General features: G+C 41.3%; 1 protein-coding gene across 1 annotated transcript; it reads right to left on the bottom strand.

Moving 5' to 3' along the window:
- Nucleotides 1-9,915: 9,915 nt before the first annotated feature.
- Nucleotides 9,916-19,668, bottom strand: klhl42 (kelch-like family, member 42). Its single transcript, XM_080191711.1, has 3 exons — nucleotides 18,619-19,668; nucleotides 15,655-15,848; nucleotides 9,916-11,362 (listed from the first exon to the last, which is right to left on the bottom strand). The coding sequence occupies exons 1-3, from the start codon at nucleotides 19,377-19,379 to the stop codon at nucleotides 10,917-10,919; spliced, it is 1,401 nt and encodes a 466-aa protein (XP_080047837.1). The 5' UTR covers nucleotides 19,380-19,668; the 3' UTR covers nucleotides 9,916-10,916.
- Nucleotides 19,669-19,891: the final 223 nt, after the last annotated feature.

Genomic DNA, 19,891 nt, shown 5'->3' with positions numbered 1-19,891 from the left:
TGTCAGACATTTGAACGAACTTACCTTACATTAAGTTGATCTTTCTCTATACCCTAGCTATGACTGTAACACTGCATTCCCCACTCTCTCGTTTCCTTCTCTATGAACAGTATGTCTTGTCTGTATAGCGCTCAAGAAACAATACTTCTCACTGTATGCTAACACATGTGACATGAATAAATCAAATCAAATCAAGTCAAAAATGATCTGTAGCTCTGAAGATTCATGCGATTGATTTCTCACCTGATTAGCTTACAGGCCTGAACATGCAGAAAAAAATCGTTAGAAACTTTAGAAACAGGGATGGCATGGTGGCACAGTGGTTAGTACTGCTGACTTACAATGCCAGGGACCTGTGTTCAATTCCAGCCTTGGGTGACTGTCTGTGTGGAATTTGCATATTCTCCTCGTGTCTGCATGGGTTTCCTCTGGGTGCTCTGGTTTTCTCCCAAGGTCCAAAGATGTGCTGATTAGATGGATTGTTAATTTTGTGTGTGTGTGTGTGTGTGTGTGTGTGTGTGTGTATTGGGGGGGGTGGGGAGTAAACAGAATAGGACAGGCAGAGTGGGCAAGAAAGATGGACCAGAATTCTCCCAAAATAATTTTAAGCATTGAAATCGCGAGAAAACTGGAATAATTCATGCTGGGTTTTTTTTCAGTGGGAGTTCACAGTAGAATCTCCCTCACTCTGTGCACTGCAGAGGGCACCAGCGCGATATCATTAGATTTCAGGGGCTGGACCTATTCCCACTGGAGAGGCTGAAACCAGCAGGCCTCTACGCATGTGCAGTGGCCCTAACCTTCCGTTTGCTAGCCAACTTGATCGCTGGTCAGCCCAGGATTCTCATAGAGCTGCTCCTCAACCCCTCCGACAGCCTGATCGTGGCTCTCTTCAGCATTCTTGGGCCAATTAGAAAATTAGCGTGGCGGGGTGGGAGAATCACCCCCATTCTATTGGAGAATTGGTGCCCACTTGATGGGCCAAATTGCCTCCTTCTGCACTGTAGGGATTCTTTGGTTCTAGAGACAATCAGAAGATAAGCCAATGACATCAAAGTGCTCTGTTCAAAAGGGTGTTAATGCTCTAGACTGAAGTTAGAAACTCATTTTCATCACAACTATGAAATACAAAGTCTGAGTGGCAGAATCACTACTGGCTTTTCATATCGCTCCTTCATTTTTATATAAACACAGAGAAAGGGTGTTACCTATATTCAAATTATTTCTGTAACATGACAAACTTAAATATCACCAGGAAAAAGAGAAGCATCGCTTCTTAACAAGTTGATATGCAAGTGTTGCCATGCTCACACCATGCATACACACGAGGTTAAATATAAACTTTAATCCCAAATGGACAGTTTCCAACAAAATGGAGTTGAGGGGTCAGATGACCTTTTATGTGCCAATACAGATGGAACTGCAAGACCCCAGAATTATTCTTAATGTCTAAACAAGTCTTAACAAAGTCATTAAAATGTCTTGCTGGACATGTCTTTGAAAAGTCATGACAATGCAAATAACCCTTCCTTAGTAAATGGCTGCAATTGTACTCAATAAAATATCTGTTTTCACATTACTGTTTGCAGACTCTTTGGGTGGGACTTTTTGGCCGTGCTCAGGACAATTCTGGTCCATCTATCATGCCTACTCCGCCTGCCTTATCCCTGTAAAATCCCGCCCCCCTGCTCCCCCAACACACACACAATTAACAATCTACCTAACCAACACATCTTTGGACTGTGAGAGGAAACCAGAGCGCTCAGAGGAAACCCATGCAGCATGGAGAGAATATGCAAACTCCACACAGACAGTCCAGCAATTGCCACCCAAGATCAATGGACCTTTGCATGGTCTTGCTGCCTGTTACGATTCTGCTGTTTGACTCTAAATTGGAATTCTGGAAATTGGAAGCAAAAAGTTCAATTTTATCAAGATGATATGTGATGGGAAAATATCTGGACTTTGCAGCTTGACAATGGCTTAGGCATCAGAAATTATTTAGGAAGACAAGGGGAAAAGAAGCTCAGGCCACATGACCAAAACTAAGTTTCTGATAAGGACAATGAGTAAAGCATAATTTTGGAGCATACAGTGGAGAAATATCTGGACTAGCAAAGGAAAAAGTCCCTAAGACATGCCATTTGGCAGAGTCATTGGTTGGCCTTGTTGTCTCTACTTGAGGAAGTGGGACTCCCTCCTAAGCAGCATTGTGGCTGTATCTACACCAAATAGACTGCAGCAAGGTGGGCATAGACAGCAATGTCCTATGAAAGAATAAAAAAACTGCACCTAGGCTTTGTCACAGGTCTTTGCTATTGTGTCCTGATTGCAGTGGACCAAGAAAAACCGGCTACTGCGAACATAAAACAACAATGAAACTATCTTCCTAAACCTCCAGATACTTGCCTTCAGAGGACCCAGACAGGATTACTGGCCTATGTTGTTTTGAATCTATACCCCTGAGAAAAAGCAAGTGTGACACAGGACTCTTGCACTCTGCATGCTACTCCTGCAACTACAGTATCTTCTTGAGAGTGTGTGTATCTTTCTGAGCATAACAGTGGGTATAGTCACAAATATATTGGGTGTTGAATTAAAAACATTTGTCTTTCTTTTGAAACTTACATGAAAATCTATCATATAAATGTTCCTGATAATTACAGCACTCGGGTCAAAACATGTTTTTTACAAGTTATTTGTGGTCATTTGAGAGGTGGAGATAAAAGAGGAGCCACCCCTGTCATCTCTCCCCTGTCCACAACATTGCTGTCTTCCCACTAGCTAAAGAGCTATGACTTTGTTTGCAATTTTTCTTTTTCAGTTGTGTGTATAGGTTATATGTGGGGACTAACAAAACAGTCATACATTGTGTTCACAATATTAAGAAATAAACCTTTTTTCTAGATGATTTGTCTTTTAGTTTAAATCAGAACAGTTTCACAATACTAACAATGGAATCACTTATATTTCAATTTTATAACACTTTGTCAACTAGCATTAAAATTGTAAAATAAATATATGAAGGATATCAGAATTGATACAAAAGTCTTTACATTTATGTAAGGGACTGAGCAGTCACAGGTAATGTAGGGTTTTTATATGAACAGAGGGAGAATATTGCAAAAAAATAAAGAGATGGCAAACATGTTGAATAATTACTTTGTGGTAGTCTTCATAGAAGATAATATACCTGACATTTCAGGGAAACGAACAATGAATCAAGGATTGGAGTTCGCAGAAGTTAATATGAGCAAGAAAACAGATTTAGAAAAAAGAAATGATATATAAGACGGACAAATCCTCAGGACCTAATGATTCCAATCCAAGGTACTAAAGAAAGCAGATGAGAAAATAACAGATGCTTTAGTCATCATCTTCCAAGCCTCTTTTGACTCAAGAATTGTCCCTCTAGATTAGAAGATTTCAAATGTAGCTCCATTATTTAGAAAGATGAGAGCTCATAATTTAACATCTGTTGTGGGAAAGATATTTGAATCTAAAATTCAGGAAGTTCTGACTAGGCACTTAGAGAGAGAACTGAGGTTATTGTGGAGAGCCAACATAAACTTTTAATGCATTCGCAGGACAGTTAGTAGTCAAAAAATATTGCTGTGGGTCTAGAATCACATAAAACTCAGACAAAAAGGCAAATTTCTATCCCAAAAGGACATTAATGAACCAAAGATATTTTTACAACAATATTGTAGTTATATGAGATTTGAACTCATGCCACCAGATTTCTAGCCCAGATGTTTGGACTACCAGCACCATAACATAATCACTATGCTTTTATTTCCATAAATGTAACAGGTAGCTCATTTCTGATTAACCTAACCTGACTTACTGTGCGAGTAACTTTAGTAGGAGACAGGAAATGTCTATGAATGTACTTGTATGGATGTAGAGAGAATTTGGTAAGATTCCACATGAGAGGCTGTTAGTGAAAATTTAAAAACTGAAATCAAACTATTAACCTGGATGGGAGATTAGTTAAGTGACAGAAAGCAGAGATTAGGATAATGGCTAAACATTCAATTTGGAAGAAAGTGACACATGGTTTCGCACAAGGATCTGTGCTGTAGCTTCAACAATTCATGATATTTACCAATTACTTAGTTAATGAAATTAAGAGCAATATATCCAAGTTTGACAATGACCCAAAGATTAACAATACAGTAAGTAATGAAGGGGGCATAAAATTACAAAGAGAATTACTTGATAAAATGAATGGATAAAACTGTGGCAGATGCAATTCAAAGATCATCCATTTTAGAACATAAGAACATAAGAAATAGGAGCAGGGGTAGGCCATCTAGCCCCTCGAGCCTGCCCCTCCATTCAATAAGATCATGGCTGATCTGAAGTGGCTCAGTTCCACTTTCCCGCTTTCTTCCCATAACCCTTAATCCCCTTGCCTACCAAAAACCTATCTGCCCGCGTCTTAAATATATTCAGTGAGGTAGCCTCCACCACTTCAATGGGCAGAGACCAAAGAAATGATTTTGATTTGACTTATTATTGTCACATGTATTAGCATACAGTGAAAAATACTGTTTCTTGCGCTATACAGCCAAAGCATACTGTTCATAGAGAAGGTAACGAGAGAGTGCAGAACGTAGTGTTACAGTCATAGCTAATGTGTAGAGAAAGGTCAACTTAATGCGAGATAGGTCCATTCAAAAGTCTGATGGCAGCAGGGAAGAAGCTGTTCTTGAGTCGGTTGGTACGTAACCTGACTTTTCCCAAAGGAAGAAGGTGGAAAAATGTCTGGGGTGTGTGAGGTCCTTGATTAAGCTGGCTGCTTTGCCAAGGCAGCAGAAAGTATAGACAGAGTCACTGGATGGGAGGCTGAAGAGATAGATCCAAGTACTATTGAAATGGTGAAAAGCCAGCAGCAGACATGGCCCATGGGTCCATATATACAGATCAGACTAACATATAGTAATTAGCTACCAAAATTAATCAAAAGGCAAATTAAATTATAATGCTTATAGCAAGTGAGCTAGAATTAAACTGTTATGCTGCAGCTATACAAAACACTGACTAGATTAAATGTGGAGTACAATTCTGGGAACCATACCTTAGAAAGAATATATTGGTCTTGGGAAAAAGTCCAGCGTGGTATTCAGTAGGATGTTACTTGGGCTCCAATGTATTAGATTATAGAGAAAGTTTAAATAGCAAGGCTTAAATTCCCTGTATTTATTGGCCAAGTGGTGATCGACGGTGACTTTTAAAATCTTGTAAAGAATTGGTAGGGTAGATAGAGAAAAGATTTTCCCATTGAGCTTTCCAGGGTAAGGCCTTAAAAACTCAGCCAGGCCTTCCAGGAGGGATGTTAAAAAATATTTCAGGCAACGAATGGTAGAAGTGTGGAACTCTCCTACAAAAAGATGTAGATGCTAGCTCAATTACTAATTGTAATTCTGAGATCGATAGATTTTTGCTAGAATAAGACATTAAAAGCAGTCAAGCTCGGGCAGTTGGATTGAATTGAGATATAGATAAAACATGATCTCACTGAAGGACAGAATAGGTTTGAGGGTGAATGGCCTACTGTGCTTATACTCCTATTACAACAATAATCCCATGAACAATCAGGATAAATTGAGAATAAAATAATTAGAACAATATTAAAACTAATTTGATGTTTTCTGTTAAAATAAAGGTGAGGCCAATAATGCCACTATTTGTAACTGGTACAGAAACTTTAGGTGATGAGCAGATGCACATTTAAATAACAATGTCCAAAAGTTGCTGTCTGAATTGTGCTGTGTTGCATCCCCGTCTGCCTCACCATTCATAACATAAGATGCTGGCTTTGGACTGAGATAAGCACAGTAAGAAGTCTCACAACACCAGGTTAAAGTCCAACAGGTTTATTTGGCAGCACTAACTTTCGGAGTCTCAAGCTCCTTCATCAGGTGAGTGAGGACTTGTGTTCACAAACAGGGCATATAAAGACACAAACTCAATTTACAGGATAATGGTTGGAATGTGAGTCTTTACAGGTAATCAAGTCTTAAAGGTACAGGCAATGTGACACTCACATTGATTACCTGTATAAACTTGCATTCCAACCACTATATTGTAAATTGAGTTTGTTGGACTTTAACCTGGTGTTGTGAGACTTCTTACTGTGCTCACCATTCATATATGCACTGAACATCATGAAGCTGCTTTATTTGTGTTAGATATGAACTAAACTCACCCACAGAAAATTAACTCTTGCCATTTCAAGTGCAAGATCCTCTTAATGATGTGGTAAGTGCTAGTAAGTAGGGCTGGTTAAATCAGTTGGTTAGACAACTAGCAAGTGAATAAGATTATCAGCACAGGGTCAATCTCAATTGCCAGCAGAGATAGTTCAGGGTCCATCGCCTTGCCCCATCTGTAGCAAAAAAGACAGAGCACTTAGTTGTGATTCAGCAAATAATAGTGAAACACAGAACTCAAGGTGAAATGTTAATAACTGCCAGCCTCTCTAGCACTGAAAATTATCTCAAAACACCAGGTTAAAATCTAACATGCTTATTTGGAATCATGAGCTTTCAGAGCACTGCTCCTTCCTCAGGTGAGTGGAGAGTTGGGTTCACAAACATGGCATGTATAGACAGAGACGCAATTGTACCATGTGGTACATCGGCGACCATGCAGACATTATGACAACGAATGAACAGACACTGCACAATAATTATCAGAAAAGTGTGTTCCCTTCCTGTCGGGGAACACTTCAGCAGTCAAGGGCATTCAACTTCTGATCTTCAGGTAAGCGTTCTCCAAGGAGGCCTTCAGGACACACAACAATGCAAAATATCCGAGCATAAACTGATAACCAAGTTCTGGACACATGGCCTCAACTGCGATCTTAGATTCATGTGACACCACATGTAACCTCCACCATTTGCCCTAGGCTTGCAAAATCGTACTAACTGTCCCGGTTTGGGACAATTCACACCTCTTTGACCTGTGATTATCCCTCTCTCCACTCGCATTTTCTGTACCTGCAATGATTTGATTACCTGTGAAGATTCATATTCCAATCATTATCTTGCAATTGCATCTCTCTCTATATATGCCATATTTGTGAACCAAACTCTCCACTCAGCTGAGGAAGGAGCATCACTCCGAAAGCTCATGATTTCAAATAAACCTGTTGGACTTTAACCTGGTGTTGTGAGACTTCTGACTGTGCCCACCCCAGTCCAAAGCCGGCATCTCCACATCACTGAAAATTATGTTACACCCTTTTGGTGTAAATTATCAGTGATTTTAAAAAGTGTGGTATTTTAAATGTTTACTTTTCCCTTTTTCTCTCTTAATCTAATCCTTCTTTTGTTTTCTTTCTCCTTATGTATTTGATATGGCTTTGAGTTCACCCCTTCAAATATAAACTTCCTTCCCAGTCTTTCAATCTGATTGGGTAAGGAAATATCCAGTTGTTTCGCTGTTTACTCAGGTACAGAGCTCAGTTTGCCCTTGCTCCAACATTATCTATTCACAATTTCAGCAATTCATCACGCAAACAAATAAAAAAAACTAAACATGCAGTCTTGCACTTCCCTTCTGTGATTTTATGTTACACAGCATCTATCGCCAATGCAAGATGGCATCCAAGATAGCCATCAATACCTATCTGCACATGCACATAATTCAATTATGTCTTTTGCAGGAGACACAAATCCACTTTCATAAAAGGTGCCAGGAGCACTCTGAAAGCTAGTGACTTGCACCACCAAATAAACATGTTAGACTTTAACCTGGTGTTGTGAGACTTCTTACTGTATTTACCCCAGTCCAACGCCAGCCTCTCCACAACATTGACAGCAAACACAGCCTTTATACTACTTGCGACTGAATAGCAAAATTGGGAAGTGGAGTTGGCTGGATCATAAGAGTAACTTTGCTGAACCAACTAAGAAAGTGGTGGACAGAGAACTGAACTGCTGTTGTCAGGAAAACATAATTAGTTTTAAGTGATCTGTATTTGTATTATTAAATATTTGAAATAAGTTATAGTTTTAAGTCAGTTTAATTAATTGTCACTGTGTAAGAAAGGGTAAGATTCATGTTAGACAAAAACGGCTGCATGTGTAGGGGTTTGGTCAGTTTCAAATTGTGCTTCTATTGTGTTTCCAGACGATTATGGCATGAAAAGTAAACAAGTTGAGAAATGTAAAAGTAGTTGCTTAGCACTTTTAGGATGGGGAGGCTTTTTGAGTGTTTTTAATTGATTTCATAGCAGTTGGTTATATAAGGCTGGAGAAGGTATATCTCTCTGAGCATTGAACATAAGAACATAAGAAATAGGAGCAGGAGTAGGCCATCTAGCCCTTCAAGCCTGCCCCGCCATTCAGTAAGATCATGGCTGATATGTTGTGGCTCAGTTCCACATTCCCGCCCTCTCCCCATAACCCTTAATCCCCTCGCTTATCAAAAACCCATCAACCCGCGTCTTAAAAATATTTAGCGAGGCAGCCTCCACCACCTCAACGGGCAGAGAATTCCAGAGATTCACCACCCTTTGAGTGAAGAAGTTCCTCCTCAACTCCGTTCTAAACCGCCCCCCCCCTTTATCTTGAGGCTGTGCCCCCTAGTCCTACTGTCCTTTCTGAGCGGGAAGAGTCTCTCCACCTCTATCCTATCCATCCCATTCATCATCTTATACGTCTCAATGAGATCTCCCCTCATTCTTCTAAACTCTAACGAGTACAAGCCTAGTTTATTCAGCCTTTCCTCATAGCTCAACCCCCTCAACTCTGGCATCAGCCTAGTAAACCTCCTCTGCACTCCCTCCAAGGCCAAAATATCCTTGCGTAAGTGCAGCGACCAAAACTGCACACAGTACTCCAGCTGCAGCCTCACCAATGCCCTATACAGCCGCAGCAAGACCTCCCTACTTTTATATTCAATCCCCCTCGCTATGAAGGCCAGCATCCCATTCACCTTCCTGACCACCTGCTGCACCTGCAGGCTGGGTTTTTGCGACTCATGCACAAGGACCCCGAGGTCCCTCTGCACCGTCGTCTGCTGCAGTTTTTCGCCACATAAGTAGTTGCCAGAAGAAAACCCATACCATGGAGTAATTGTTAAGGTAAGTGCAGGAAACTTTAAAAAAACGCTAGTTAAGGAAACTAGAGAAATGAAAAGAAATTTTCAAGAAATTTGAAGTTAAAGGAACAAAGGATAATGTCTTTAGAACAGCACACTGTTCATGGAAGTCAAAATCAAACCTGGGATGAGTAAAGCTGATGTGGTTAGCTACAGACAAACCACATTTGTGAGACAATTGTAAGGTTTGATGTCCTTATTTCCAGTGTTTGAAGCAATAATATTCTGTTGGGAACTAAGTACGTGCGTTTGTGTAGAATTTTGGATACATGTTGCAATTCAAGATGAAGGAAGCCTGAAAGGAGGCAGAAAGCTGGTTCTGGATTCCTCGTTAAAAAGTGGAGAGGAAGTTTTGTTATATGATTGTTGGAAAACCTGGAGCGGATTTTTAATGCAAACAGCTGATGGAAAGCATTGCTCGAGAGAAGACTTTAAAGAATGTCTTTCTGGGAGTGGAATTTGGAAACTCTCATATAACGATCATCTGGGGGAACTGAGAGAGAAATCCATGGCAGATCGGGTTGAATGGCATCAGAGTGGGGTGTTATCCTTGAAATCTGTATACATTAGTGAAGTTAAGGGAGCAGTAAAGGTGTCATGTATTATAATCAAACTCCCATGTTCAGTATCTTTTTTCTTGTTGTTAAAAACCAATTAACAGTCCTATGACTTTGTTCCTCCACATTTTCGACCAAAAAAGTAGAAGTTACAGATTTTTGAGTCAAGGTTCAATTCTGCAATCTTCCCATCTAGTTATAACAGTAACTGAGATTGTAATGCTTTCAGGAGACTGCGGTTCCACAGCAACAAGTTCCCACAGGCAATTTCCAATATAATTGTGGACACAGGAATTTATGATTGAAGATGGCATAACAGTAGCAAACTATTGAATATATTAGCGATTTCCAAGACGAATTTTATTGTGCAATATCAGGGCTAGTTTCATTTGAAGTCAAATTGAACATTAAATGCTGAGTGAATTAATTTATTTATCTTCAGGTCACATTCACACTGTCAGGACAGCCCCAACAATGTCATCACTCTCCTCAATATTTTGACAGAAATGGTCAACAAAAATAAATTAAGCACATAATGTGAACTCAAAAAAAAATGCTGAAATTAATTTAAGATTTTGAATTGGTTTCAATTTCAAAAAGAAATTTGACAAGACGGTTCTATTTCAAAGTACAGATCTTCTTTCTGGCAATCTGCAGACTTTCCATAATGGATTTTATTTCATTGCCCATGTATGGAAAATGGCAGTAATTAACACATTTGCTGCTGTACATTTTGTGGGATGTTGGTGAAATGTCTGCATAAAGTAAATTGGAAATTATTAGTGTTTGGAGTAGCCTTTGGACTTTTTTTTTAGAGGAGCCAAGTTAAACTTTTATTAGGTTGTAAGCATTCTGCACTAGAACTCACTCATGGGCCTAAGATTTTCCCTCAGCCTTGCTATTAACATTTCTTTGCCTTTCAAGAAATATAAAACATTTGCATTATTAATCCAAAGCCTTAGTCTTAGCCTTTCTAAAAAACAATAATTCTAGGCTCTGGATCCCAATTGCTACTTTTCATACAAACCCCATTATGTAGGAGCCAACTGACCACAGAATTGTTACAGCTGTTTGTATTAACAATTGTGAAGTTTCAATTCTTTACCAATTGCCCAAGAGTAATGATGAGTACCAAACTCTTCCATAGCAGAGCAGTCTGTCTTCTTTAAATTACTCCATTTTTATCATCCCATCTCATTTAAGGTCTTGTTGCAGTTCCTGCATTTTCACACAAAACAACCACTCTTAAATTACATCAGGGTAATACAACGAGCAAAGTAAAATGTTTTGTCCAAATGATGGAAAACGTCGGAATGCTTCCCACATATCTGAAAATAGATTGTATTTTAAGAATACACGATGTTCAAGGCTGGTTGAAGGTGCAATATCTCTGCTTATAATGTAGATTCCATCATTGTGCAATGTACAAGATAAATTTAGTCCAGATTTTGATGTGTTTTCCTTGAGGTGGAGCCACTCCCTGGTAGTTACATTGTAAGACTGTACAGTGAGCATATCTTCAGTATGGCTTCCCTTCCTACTTTCACCTTTCCTGTGGATGCAGCCGCCCACAAGATAAATTGTATCTTCCACAGAAACCATTTGTTGTTTACGAATATGAACCTCACAGGATTCTAATACAGTCCAGGTATCAGAGATTGGGCAGTATCGCAATATGTTCATATTTCTATCTGAAATTGAAAGTAATTTTTAATTAATTTAAAAATAAGATAAATCATTTTAAACACACATAGAGTTACAAACTGATACTAGAACACTGTCAAAGTTGGGAAGTATAATTTTAACAATGTAGTTTCATTTCCAAAGCAGCTCAGTTACAAAACCAAATTATAGATTCAAGATTCTGAAAAGAAAAATGCATGATGGACATAACTAACATAAAGTAGATATTCTTTGCCACCAGCTGGACTGACAGTCGAATGAGTTTAATTGTTTTGCATTCAGATTAACTATGAGTATCAGGGAACGACCATCTCCATAAGATGAAATCTAACCATCTCCCCAAGCCATTTACCATCACTGAATCACCCACTGTCAACATCTTGGGGGTTACCATAGACCAGAAACTGAGCTGGACTAGCCACACAAAAACTGTGGCTACAGTAGCAGGTGAGAGGATAGAAATCTTGCGGCAAGTAACTCACCTCTTGACTCCCCCATACCTGTCCACCATTTACAAGGCACAAGTCAGGCGTGTGATGGAATATCTCCACTTGCCTGGACGGGTGCAGCTAAAATAACACTCAAGCAGCTTGACACCATCCAGGAAAAAAGTTAAAATTCCTCTTATTGGATGGAGATGGTTATTGCCGGGCACTTCTGTGGCGTGATTGTTATTTGCCCTGCCAGTGATCTAATTGGGTTCCAACCACTCAATGATGGGAACACCATTTGACTATATAGTAATATCAGAACTCCTTCCATGAATGTTCATTCCTTCCACTACTGATGAACAGTAGCAGCTGTGTGTACCATCTACAAGATATAATGCAGGAACTCATCAAGGCTCCTTAGGCAGCATCTTCCAAACTCATGACTGCTACCAACTAGAAGGACAAGAACAGATGTATGGGAACACCAACACTTGGGAGTTCCCTTCGATGCCACTTGGAAATATATTGTCATTCCTTCACTGTCATTGGGTCAAAGTCCTGGAATTCCCTCCCTTCAGCACTGTGGGTGTACTTATACCTCAGAAATTGTTCATGACAGCAGCTTTGGTAGGAATAATGGTAGGAAGGACTATTACTTACGTGGCGAAAAACTCCAGCAGGCGACGGTGCAGAGGGACCTCGGGGTCCTTGTGCATGAGTCGCAAAAGCCCAGCCTGCAGGTGCAGCAGGTGGTCAGGAAGGCTAATAGGATGTTGGCCTTCATAGTGAGGGGGATTGAATATAAAAGTAGGGAGGTCTTGCTGCGGCTGTATAGGGCATTGGTGAGGCCGCAGCTGGAGTACTGTTTTGGTCGCTGCACTTACGCAAGGATATTTTGGCCTTGGAGGGAGTGCAGAGGAGGTTTACTAGGCTGATGCCGGAGTTGAGGGGGTTGAGCTATGAGGAGAGGCTGAATAAACTAGGCTTGTACTCGTCAGAGTTTAGAAGAATGAGGGGAGATCCCATTGAGACATATAAGATGATGAATGGGATGGATAGGACAGACGTGGAGAGACTCTTCCCGCTCAGAAAGGACAGTAGGACTAGGGGGCACAGCCTCAAGATAAAGGGGGGCGCGGTTTAGAACGGAGTTGAGGAGGAACTTCTTCACTCAAAGGGTGGTGAATCTCTGGAATTCTCTGCCCGTTGAAGTGGTGGAGGCTGCCTCACTAAATATTTTTAAGACGCGGGTTGATGGGTTTTTGATAAGCGAGGGGATTAAGGGTTATGGGGAGAGGGTGGGAAAGTGGAACTGAGCCACGACAGATCAACCATGATCTTACTGAATGGCGGGCAGGCTCGAAGGGCTAGATGGCCTACTCCTGCTCCTATTTCTTATGTTCTTATGTTCTCACCATCACCTTCTCAAAGACAATTAGCACTGAGCAATAACTACTGGCCTAGTCAGTGATGCTCCTATCCCACAAATGAATAATAAATAAGTCAAACATGATCTCCATTTATTGAATGCATGCTGACTGAGGTTCTGCTTTTTAATTTAACCACTAGTTGCTCATACTCCCCATGCAGAATCTTTTTCCTAGTCCTATCCGTGACATCAGGACCCATGTTGACCCCAAAAAATGGCTCCTTCCTCTTCCATTCTTAAGTTGCTCTCCAAACATGGACTGATGTCCAGGACCCTGGCAGGCAACATAGCCATCTAGATTCTTGCTCTTGGCTGCAGAGAACAGTGTTTATCCACCTGTCTCTATAATTGCATTTCTACTTATGCCCTGCTTGAATGGCTTCCTGTACGATGGTGGTATGGTCAGTTCGCTCATCCATTCTGCAGCTCTCATTCTTATTTATACAAGCTGACCATTTGTTACACAAATGCAAAGGCTAAGGCTCCTCTGCTCCCACCTTCTGGGTCCTCATACCTGCCTCACTCGCAGTAACACTTCCCGTCCCTGACCATGGTCCAAATCAGAACACCCTACTCTAAGAGGTGTGACTGCATTCTGGAACAAAGTGTCCAGGTAACTAAATCCCTCCCTGATGCACTAATGTCTGTGGCTCTGCCTCCAGCCCGGTGGCTGAGCCAAAGCTCCTTGAGCTCCAGACACTTACTGGTGTCCCGGGCTCCCAGCCACAACATCTCTGGCCTTGCATATTTATTGTGTTTTACAGAAGAAATTATTTATTTTCTTCATTAAATTTTACTTAATGCATCTAATCCTGTTTGTGCGTAAATTCATATGATCTGCTTACTCTGATTGAAATTCTTTAGTTTAGGTCAGATAAATGGGTAATACCAATCACTTATCTGCCTCCACGCGATGTCACACCTCGATTTTGTTTCTGAATGTGGGCTCTGACAGCAGCTAACCCCACCCATTGAACCCTAACCCTACCCAGTGAATCCTAACCTCACCCACTGAATCCAAACTCCAGCCACTGAACCCTAACCTGCCCACTGAACTCGAATCCCGCCCACTGAAACCTAACCCTGCCCATTAAAGGCTAACCCTGGCCACTGAACTCTGACCTCGGCCACTGAACCCTAACCCCACCATTGAACCCTAATCCCACCCACTGAACTCTAACTCCGTCCACTGAACCCTAACCCCGGCCACTGAACCATAACCTCTGCCACTGAACCCTAACCCTGCTCACTGAACCGTAACCCTGCCCACTGAACCCTAACCCTGCCCACTGAACTCTGACATCAGCCACTGAACCCTAACCCTGCCCACTGAACCCTAATCCCACCCACTGAACTCCAACCCCGGCCACTGAACCCCAACCCTGTACACTGAACCCTAACCCTGCCCACTGAACCCTAACCCTGCCCACTGAACCCTAACCCTGCCCACTGAACCCTCACCCTGTACATTGAACTCTAACCTCACTCATTGAACCCTAACCCCGGCCACTGATCCCTACCACCGCCCACTGAACCCTAATACTGCCTACTGAACTCTGACCCAAACCCTGCCCAGTGAAATCTTTCTCCAACAACTGAATGAACCAAACCCTGCCCTCCAAACTCTGACCCAATCCCTGCCCACTGAGCCCTAACCCTGCTCACTGAACTCTCACCTAATGCCACCCACTAAACCCATGTCACTGTTGAGACCTTCCTCACTGAATTTTTGCTGTTTTTAAGATCCCTCAGACTAAAGTCTCACCATTTTTAAGATGCCTCTTAGCCTCTTACTAAAGTCTTGCCACTTCTATGGCCCCTCTCGCTTACTCATCTCAGCTCAGCACATCTGTCTGTGACAGCCGTGAGGCTTCTGCAACAAAATCAAATCTCATTGAAAAGGGAATAAAAATCAGATTGAGGGTGATCCTAGGCAGTGCCTCTAATGGTTTAGAATACATCACTGATAACTGGGAACCAGCAAAGTGCAGATGGTGTGAATGCCTAGAAAATTGGAAGAAATTTACTTTACTGTTAAAACATGTAGGAATGTCAGTTAGTAAGTTCTATGAGGTGCAAAGAGGGGCACTGAGGTTACTGTAGTAATGTTTCAGGAAATCCTTTTGAAAAGTTGATTTTAAAGTGTTGAACCCTCAGGTAAAGCCTGTAATTCATCTTTTGTTAAAATCTGCATCGTGTGCCCAGTTGGCTATGCTTAGGATCACCCTCTATCTATCCTTTCTTTACTGTTCCACACAATAATGCCCAGCCTTCATTCACAGCAATTAAGCTGAGACCAGGACCTCAAGGTTAAAATGGAAGCATAATCAGTGTCTCATCATTGTTAATGAACAAAGAGGTCACTCAAGATTACATTGTATCATATACATATTGTTTAAGTAGTCACAATCTTTATAACCTAGGACAAAAAGCTGCTCACCTCGTGTTGTATATCCACCCATTACATAGATCATCCCTTTGCATTCACAGGCAGAGAACTCCACAAGAGGATGTGGCATTGAGGCTACAAAACTCCACCAATCCATCTCTGGATTGTAGCATTCAACATTACAAAGTGACTGTCCACCTACTGCATACAATTTCTCACTCACAGCGAGAAGTTTAAAATTTGATCTAAAGAGAAATATGGAAACAGTATAAAATGTTCAACTCTGTATTTCTCAAAAACATTTGCAATTTCAATTAGAGCTTTTAAAGATGGCTATTTAAGTGACAAAAGTATATTTTGATTGAAGTACATTAGTGTTAGGCAATAGTATATTCTCTATTTTGGTTGCCCACCGTTAACATCGAAGATCCCCAGTTCAGAGACAATATGGTTGGATGCAGAGCAAAATTCATTCTAGTCCTGGTCCCCCCATGCTGATACTGTGGTTAAAAAAGCTCAGGAATGCCTCTACATCCTCAGAAGACTAAGGAAATTTGGCATGTCAGCTATGACTCTCACTAATAAATGCACCGTAGAAAGCATTCTTTCTGGTTGTATCACAGTTTGGTATAGCTTCTACTGTCCCAAGACTGCAAAGATCTCCAAAAGGTCATGAATGTAGCCCAATCCAGCACACAAACCAGCCTCCCAATCACTGACTCTGTCTACACTTCCTGCTGCCTCGGCAAAGCAACCAGCATAATTAAGGACCCCACACACCCCGGACATTCTCTCTTCCATCTTCTTCCTTCGGGAAAAAATACAAAAGTCTGAGGTCACGAATGACTCAAGAACAGCTTCTTCCCTGCTGCTGCCAGACTTTTGAATGGACTTACCTTACATTAAATTGTTCTTTTTCTATACCCTAGCTATGATTGTAACACTACATTCTGCACTCTCTCGTTTCCTTCTCTATGAAGGATATGTTTTGTCTATATAGCGCACAAGAAACAATACTTTTCACTGTATGATAATACATGTGATATGAATAAATCAAATCAAATAAAAATCTCAACTCTCTCTGGTGTCTCAGCAATATACTTTATCCTCAATCCCATTTTCAATTATCATTAATATTCATTATCTCAATTATCATTTTCCATATCTCACAACCTGTGGCTTCTCTAAATGAGATTGGCAACATAGCGTCAATTAATGCTATAATCAGGACAATTTTGGGCTGTGCCCCAATATCTTGTAGATTGCCCTAAATCATTTTACATTCAACATTCATTGCCTGGAGACAGGACAGTTGGATCCTGTCAAGGGAAACCTAATTCAGATGTAGGTTTCTGAGTAGATTATAAAGCTGCATTTTGAGGCAATATGCATGCTGCAACCCTGACTATTGCCCCCCCCCTCCCCATCACTGTACTGTAAAGATGGACTTATTGGGAGAGTATATGCTGACCAGGCCCCCAGGATCAAGGCATTGGGGCTGGAGATCCAATTCCCCCGAGTTTCTGTCCAGAAATCAGTAGCTCCTCATACAATCAATGACACCTGTGAAGTAGTGGCAGCTGTTGGCAGTGCAGCAGATCCAGGACTGAGGAGAAGCACTGGTCACAGCGGGACAGTGGTCAATGACTGGATGAGGGTCAGAAGAACAGGGGGTTGACCCCATCTCCCAACCCCCTTCCTGATGCTGGGTCCCTGATCAGACATTGAGTGTCTAAAAGCAAAAGACTCTCCCCCACCAGGAGCCCAAAAGAAACATGGTGAGTTTGCTTTTTGAGTTCCCTGTCTGATGACTGCCCCGCCCTGCCCACTGCTGGTTGACTACTAGCAGAGATGAATATTTGGTAGACGTCTCCACCCCAGACCCTCTGGTATGCTTAAAATAAACGTTCCAAACTTGCCTCGGGGAGAGCGTTAAATTCTGCCTGATGTTTATCGTTGTGAGGGAATCTAGAACTAGGGACACAGTTTAAATATTAGGATTTTCTTCTGCTGTTGGATCATTAGTCTTTGGAATTCTCTTCCCCAGATGGCAATGGAGACTCAATCATTAAATATATTTAAGGTTATGTTGACATATTTTTTAATCTACAAAGGAGTCAAGGATTGTTAGGATGGTAAGAAAGTGGAGTTAATGTCACAATCAGATCAGCCATGATCTTACTGAATAGCAGAGTAGGCTGGAAAGGATAAAGGGCCTACGTTTGCTTCTATTTTTTGTGTTCTTAACTAGTACAAGAATGTTACATCAAAAATAAATTCAACCTATTTACTGGATTTTAAAAATGTGGATTTCAAATATGAAGCTGTTGTATTTAATCTACAGAAAAGGAATGAGCCTTAACATATACTGTAATTGTCCCAAATAGTATTACACAAATAAGAAATAGGAGGAGGAGGAATAGGCAGGCCACTTAGTCCCTCGAGCCAGCTCCAAGCCAGTTTACACAGTAACTTATTCTGATCAGTCTCACTACGTGTACCAACGCTGCCCAAGAGCAATGCCAGGAATGATACATAATCCAGGCATTGCACAGTGCTCTGAGTTACCATACTGTATTATTACAGATAAGGCCAAATGGAACTGTACAGCAATAAAAGACAATTTGTAGCTTCGTGAGTGAGGAGAATTCCCACTTTGCTAGCCTTTCAAAGATTGGAAATTAATAAAAATGTGCAGATGGTGGCTTGTTTGTGCAACTGGAGATCTGTAAAGTAGGGCCTCCACATAATACTGAACTGAATGCTTTGTTATTGCTGTGCACATACCTCCTCTAGGGTATATGTGACTCTTGGTTGTTGTTTTAATTATCTAAGATTATTTTTCACGTCTTTTGTAGGAAAGATAGCTCTCCTTCAAAATGCCATAGAACTGTAACGTTAACATTTGAGACAAGTAACATTATATGCACATTTTTAAAAATATATTTTGTTAAAGGAGATGCTTATTTATAACACCCTGTGTGAGAATGGGCAGCATGAGAGCCATCTTTGTACCTTTTCTGATTCATTGGTGAAATCTGATTCCACTCGTTTTTGCAGGGATTGTAGCAATGTGCAGCCGCAATCTCCTGGCTAGTCATTCTGTATCCGCCAACTATGAAAAGGTAGTTATTTAGTACTGTTGAACCATAGCCCCTCACATTCACCATGTCCGGGGGGAGGCTGCTGGCCAGGGGTAGCCATCTCTGCGCGATCTCATCATATCTCAGCATTGACCAGGACTCATCAGTAGTCTGATCCAAGGAGCTGCTGAAGAAATCCCCAACTGCCACCAAGACAGCTGTGCCTTTAAGGCGCATCTCCCTGACTTGTTGAAGTAAGGTGTTGGGGAGATGCCTGAACTCCTGTCTCCTCAGCATGGAGTGATAATGACACACCATGAACCTGAGAGAGGCATTCATTAGATCACTGATTCCATACATTTCAGAAAGCTTGTACAATTCCACGCAGTTGTCCACCTTAACCTCTGAGAGGAGCAGCTTCAAGATGGGAGTCACTTGGAGGAAAGAGGCGGTTCCCACTAAATCTTCCAGGGTCTCGTTGTCAAAGTGTACTTTGGAAGTATTGATGAACTCAATGACCAGCTCCAGTCCAAGAGCGCTCAAACCTTGCAAATGCACCGAGTCCTCTTCGGATTCCTTCATCCCCGAGTCATAGAGGGCACGGAAATAGTCGCTTTTCTCAATTAGCTTACTTTTGCTGACATTGTATGTCTTGTCTTCTATCATGATAGCTATGATTTCTTCGGAGGACATTGTATCAGCAAAAAACCAGCACCGAATGCCCGTCCTTGCAATGCTTTGCCTTAAGCGGACAGGTCTGCCTTTTATTTACATTTATTTAGATCTGCACATTTTCCCATCCCCACGCGGGCCTACATCAGACAACGCACCCGTTTCAGTTCATTTAGTAACATGACTATTGGATTTAATTGAACAGCAGCACCTTTTGCCCACACGGCATGTGGATCATTAAACGCTTGCACCGTTTTCAAGCACATTCGGATGAAGTTTCAAGAGTCCGCTCCCTTGCTTCTTGCATCGCGTTTCCTTGTCATTTCGGTATCGTCACTTCTTGTTCCGTTTCCAACAACCAATCTCCGACTGTAAAAGGCAACAACTAGCACATTTCTGCTCTTCTGGCATGTTACCTTTTAAAGGCACTCAAACCACTCTGCTCATGAGCTAGTCCTCCAAGCTGCTTTATCACCTTTCACAGCGAATCCGTACACAGTGTTGGTAGAAAACAACTGCATTGTTACTAAACT

This window comes from Carcharhinus amblyrhynchos, chromosome 6, assembly GCF_965287045.1.
Source record: "Carcharhinus amblyrhynchos chromosome 6, sCarAmb.v2.hapA, whole genome shotgun sequence".
NCBI lineage: Eukaryota > Metazoa > Chordata > Chondrichthyes > Carcharhiniformes > Carcharhinidae > Carcharhinus > Carcharhinus amblyrhynchos.
Note: the sequence above shows the minus strand (reverse complement) of the source record. Positions and strands in the feature narration are given on the sequence as shown.

Coding starts and splice junctions, on each gene's coding strand:
- klhl42 (XM_080191711.1), bottom strand. CDS start 19,379: ATGTCCTCCGAAGAAATCATAGCTATCATGATAGAAGACAAGACATAC. Junction 15,849..18,618: donor TCACCAATGAATCAGAAAAG/GTACAAAGATGG, acceptor ATTTCTCTTTAG/ATCAAATTTTAAACTTCTCG. Junction 11,363..15,654: donor GGGTGGATATACAACACGAG/GTGAGCAGCTTT, acceptor TTTCAATTTCAG/ATAGAAATATGAACATATTG.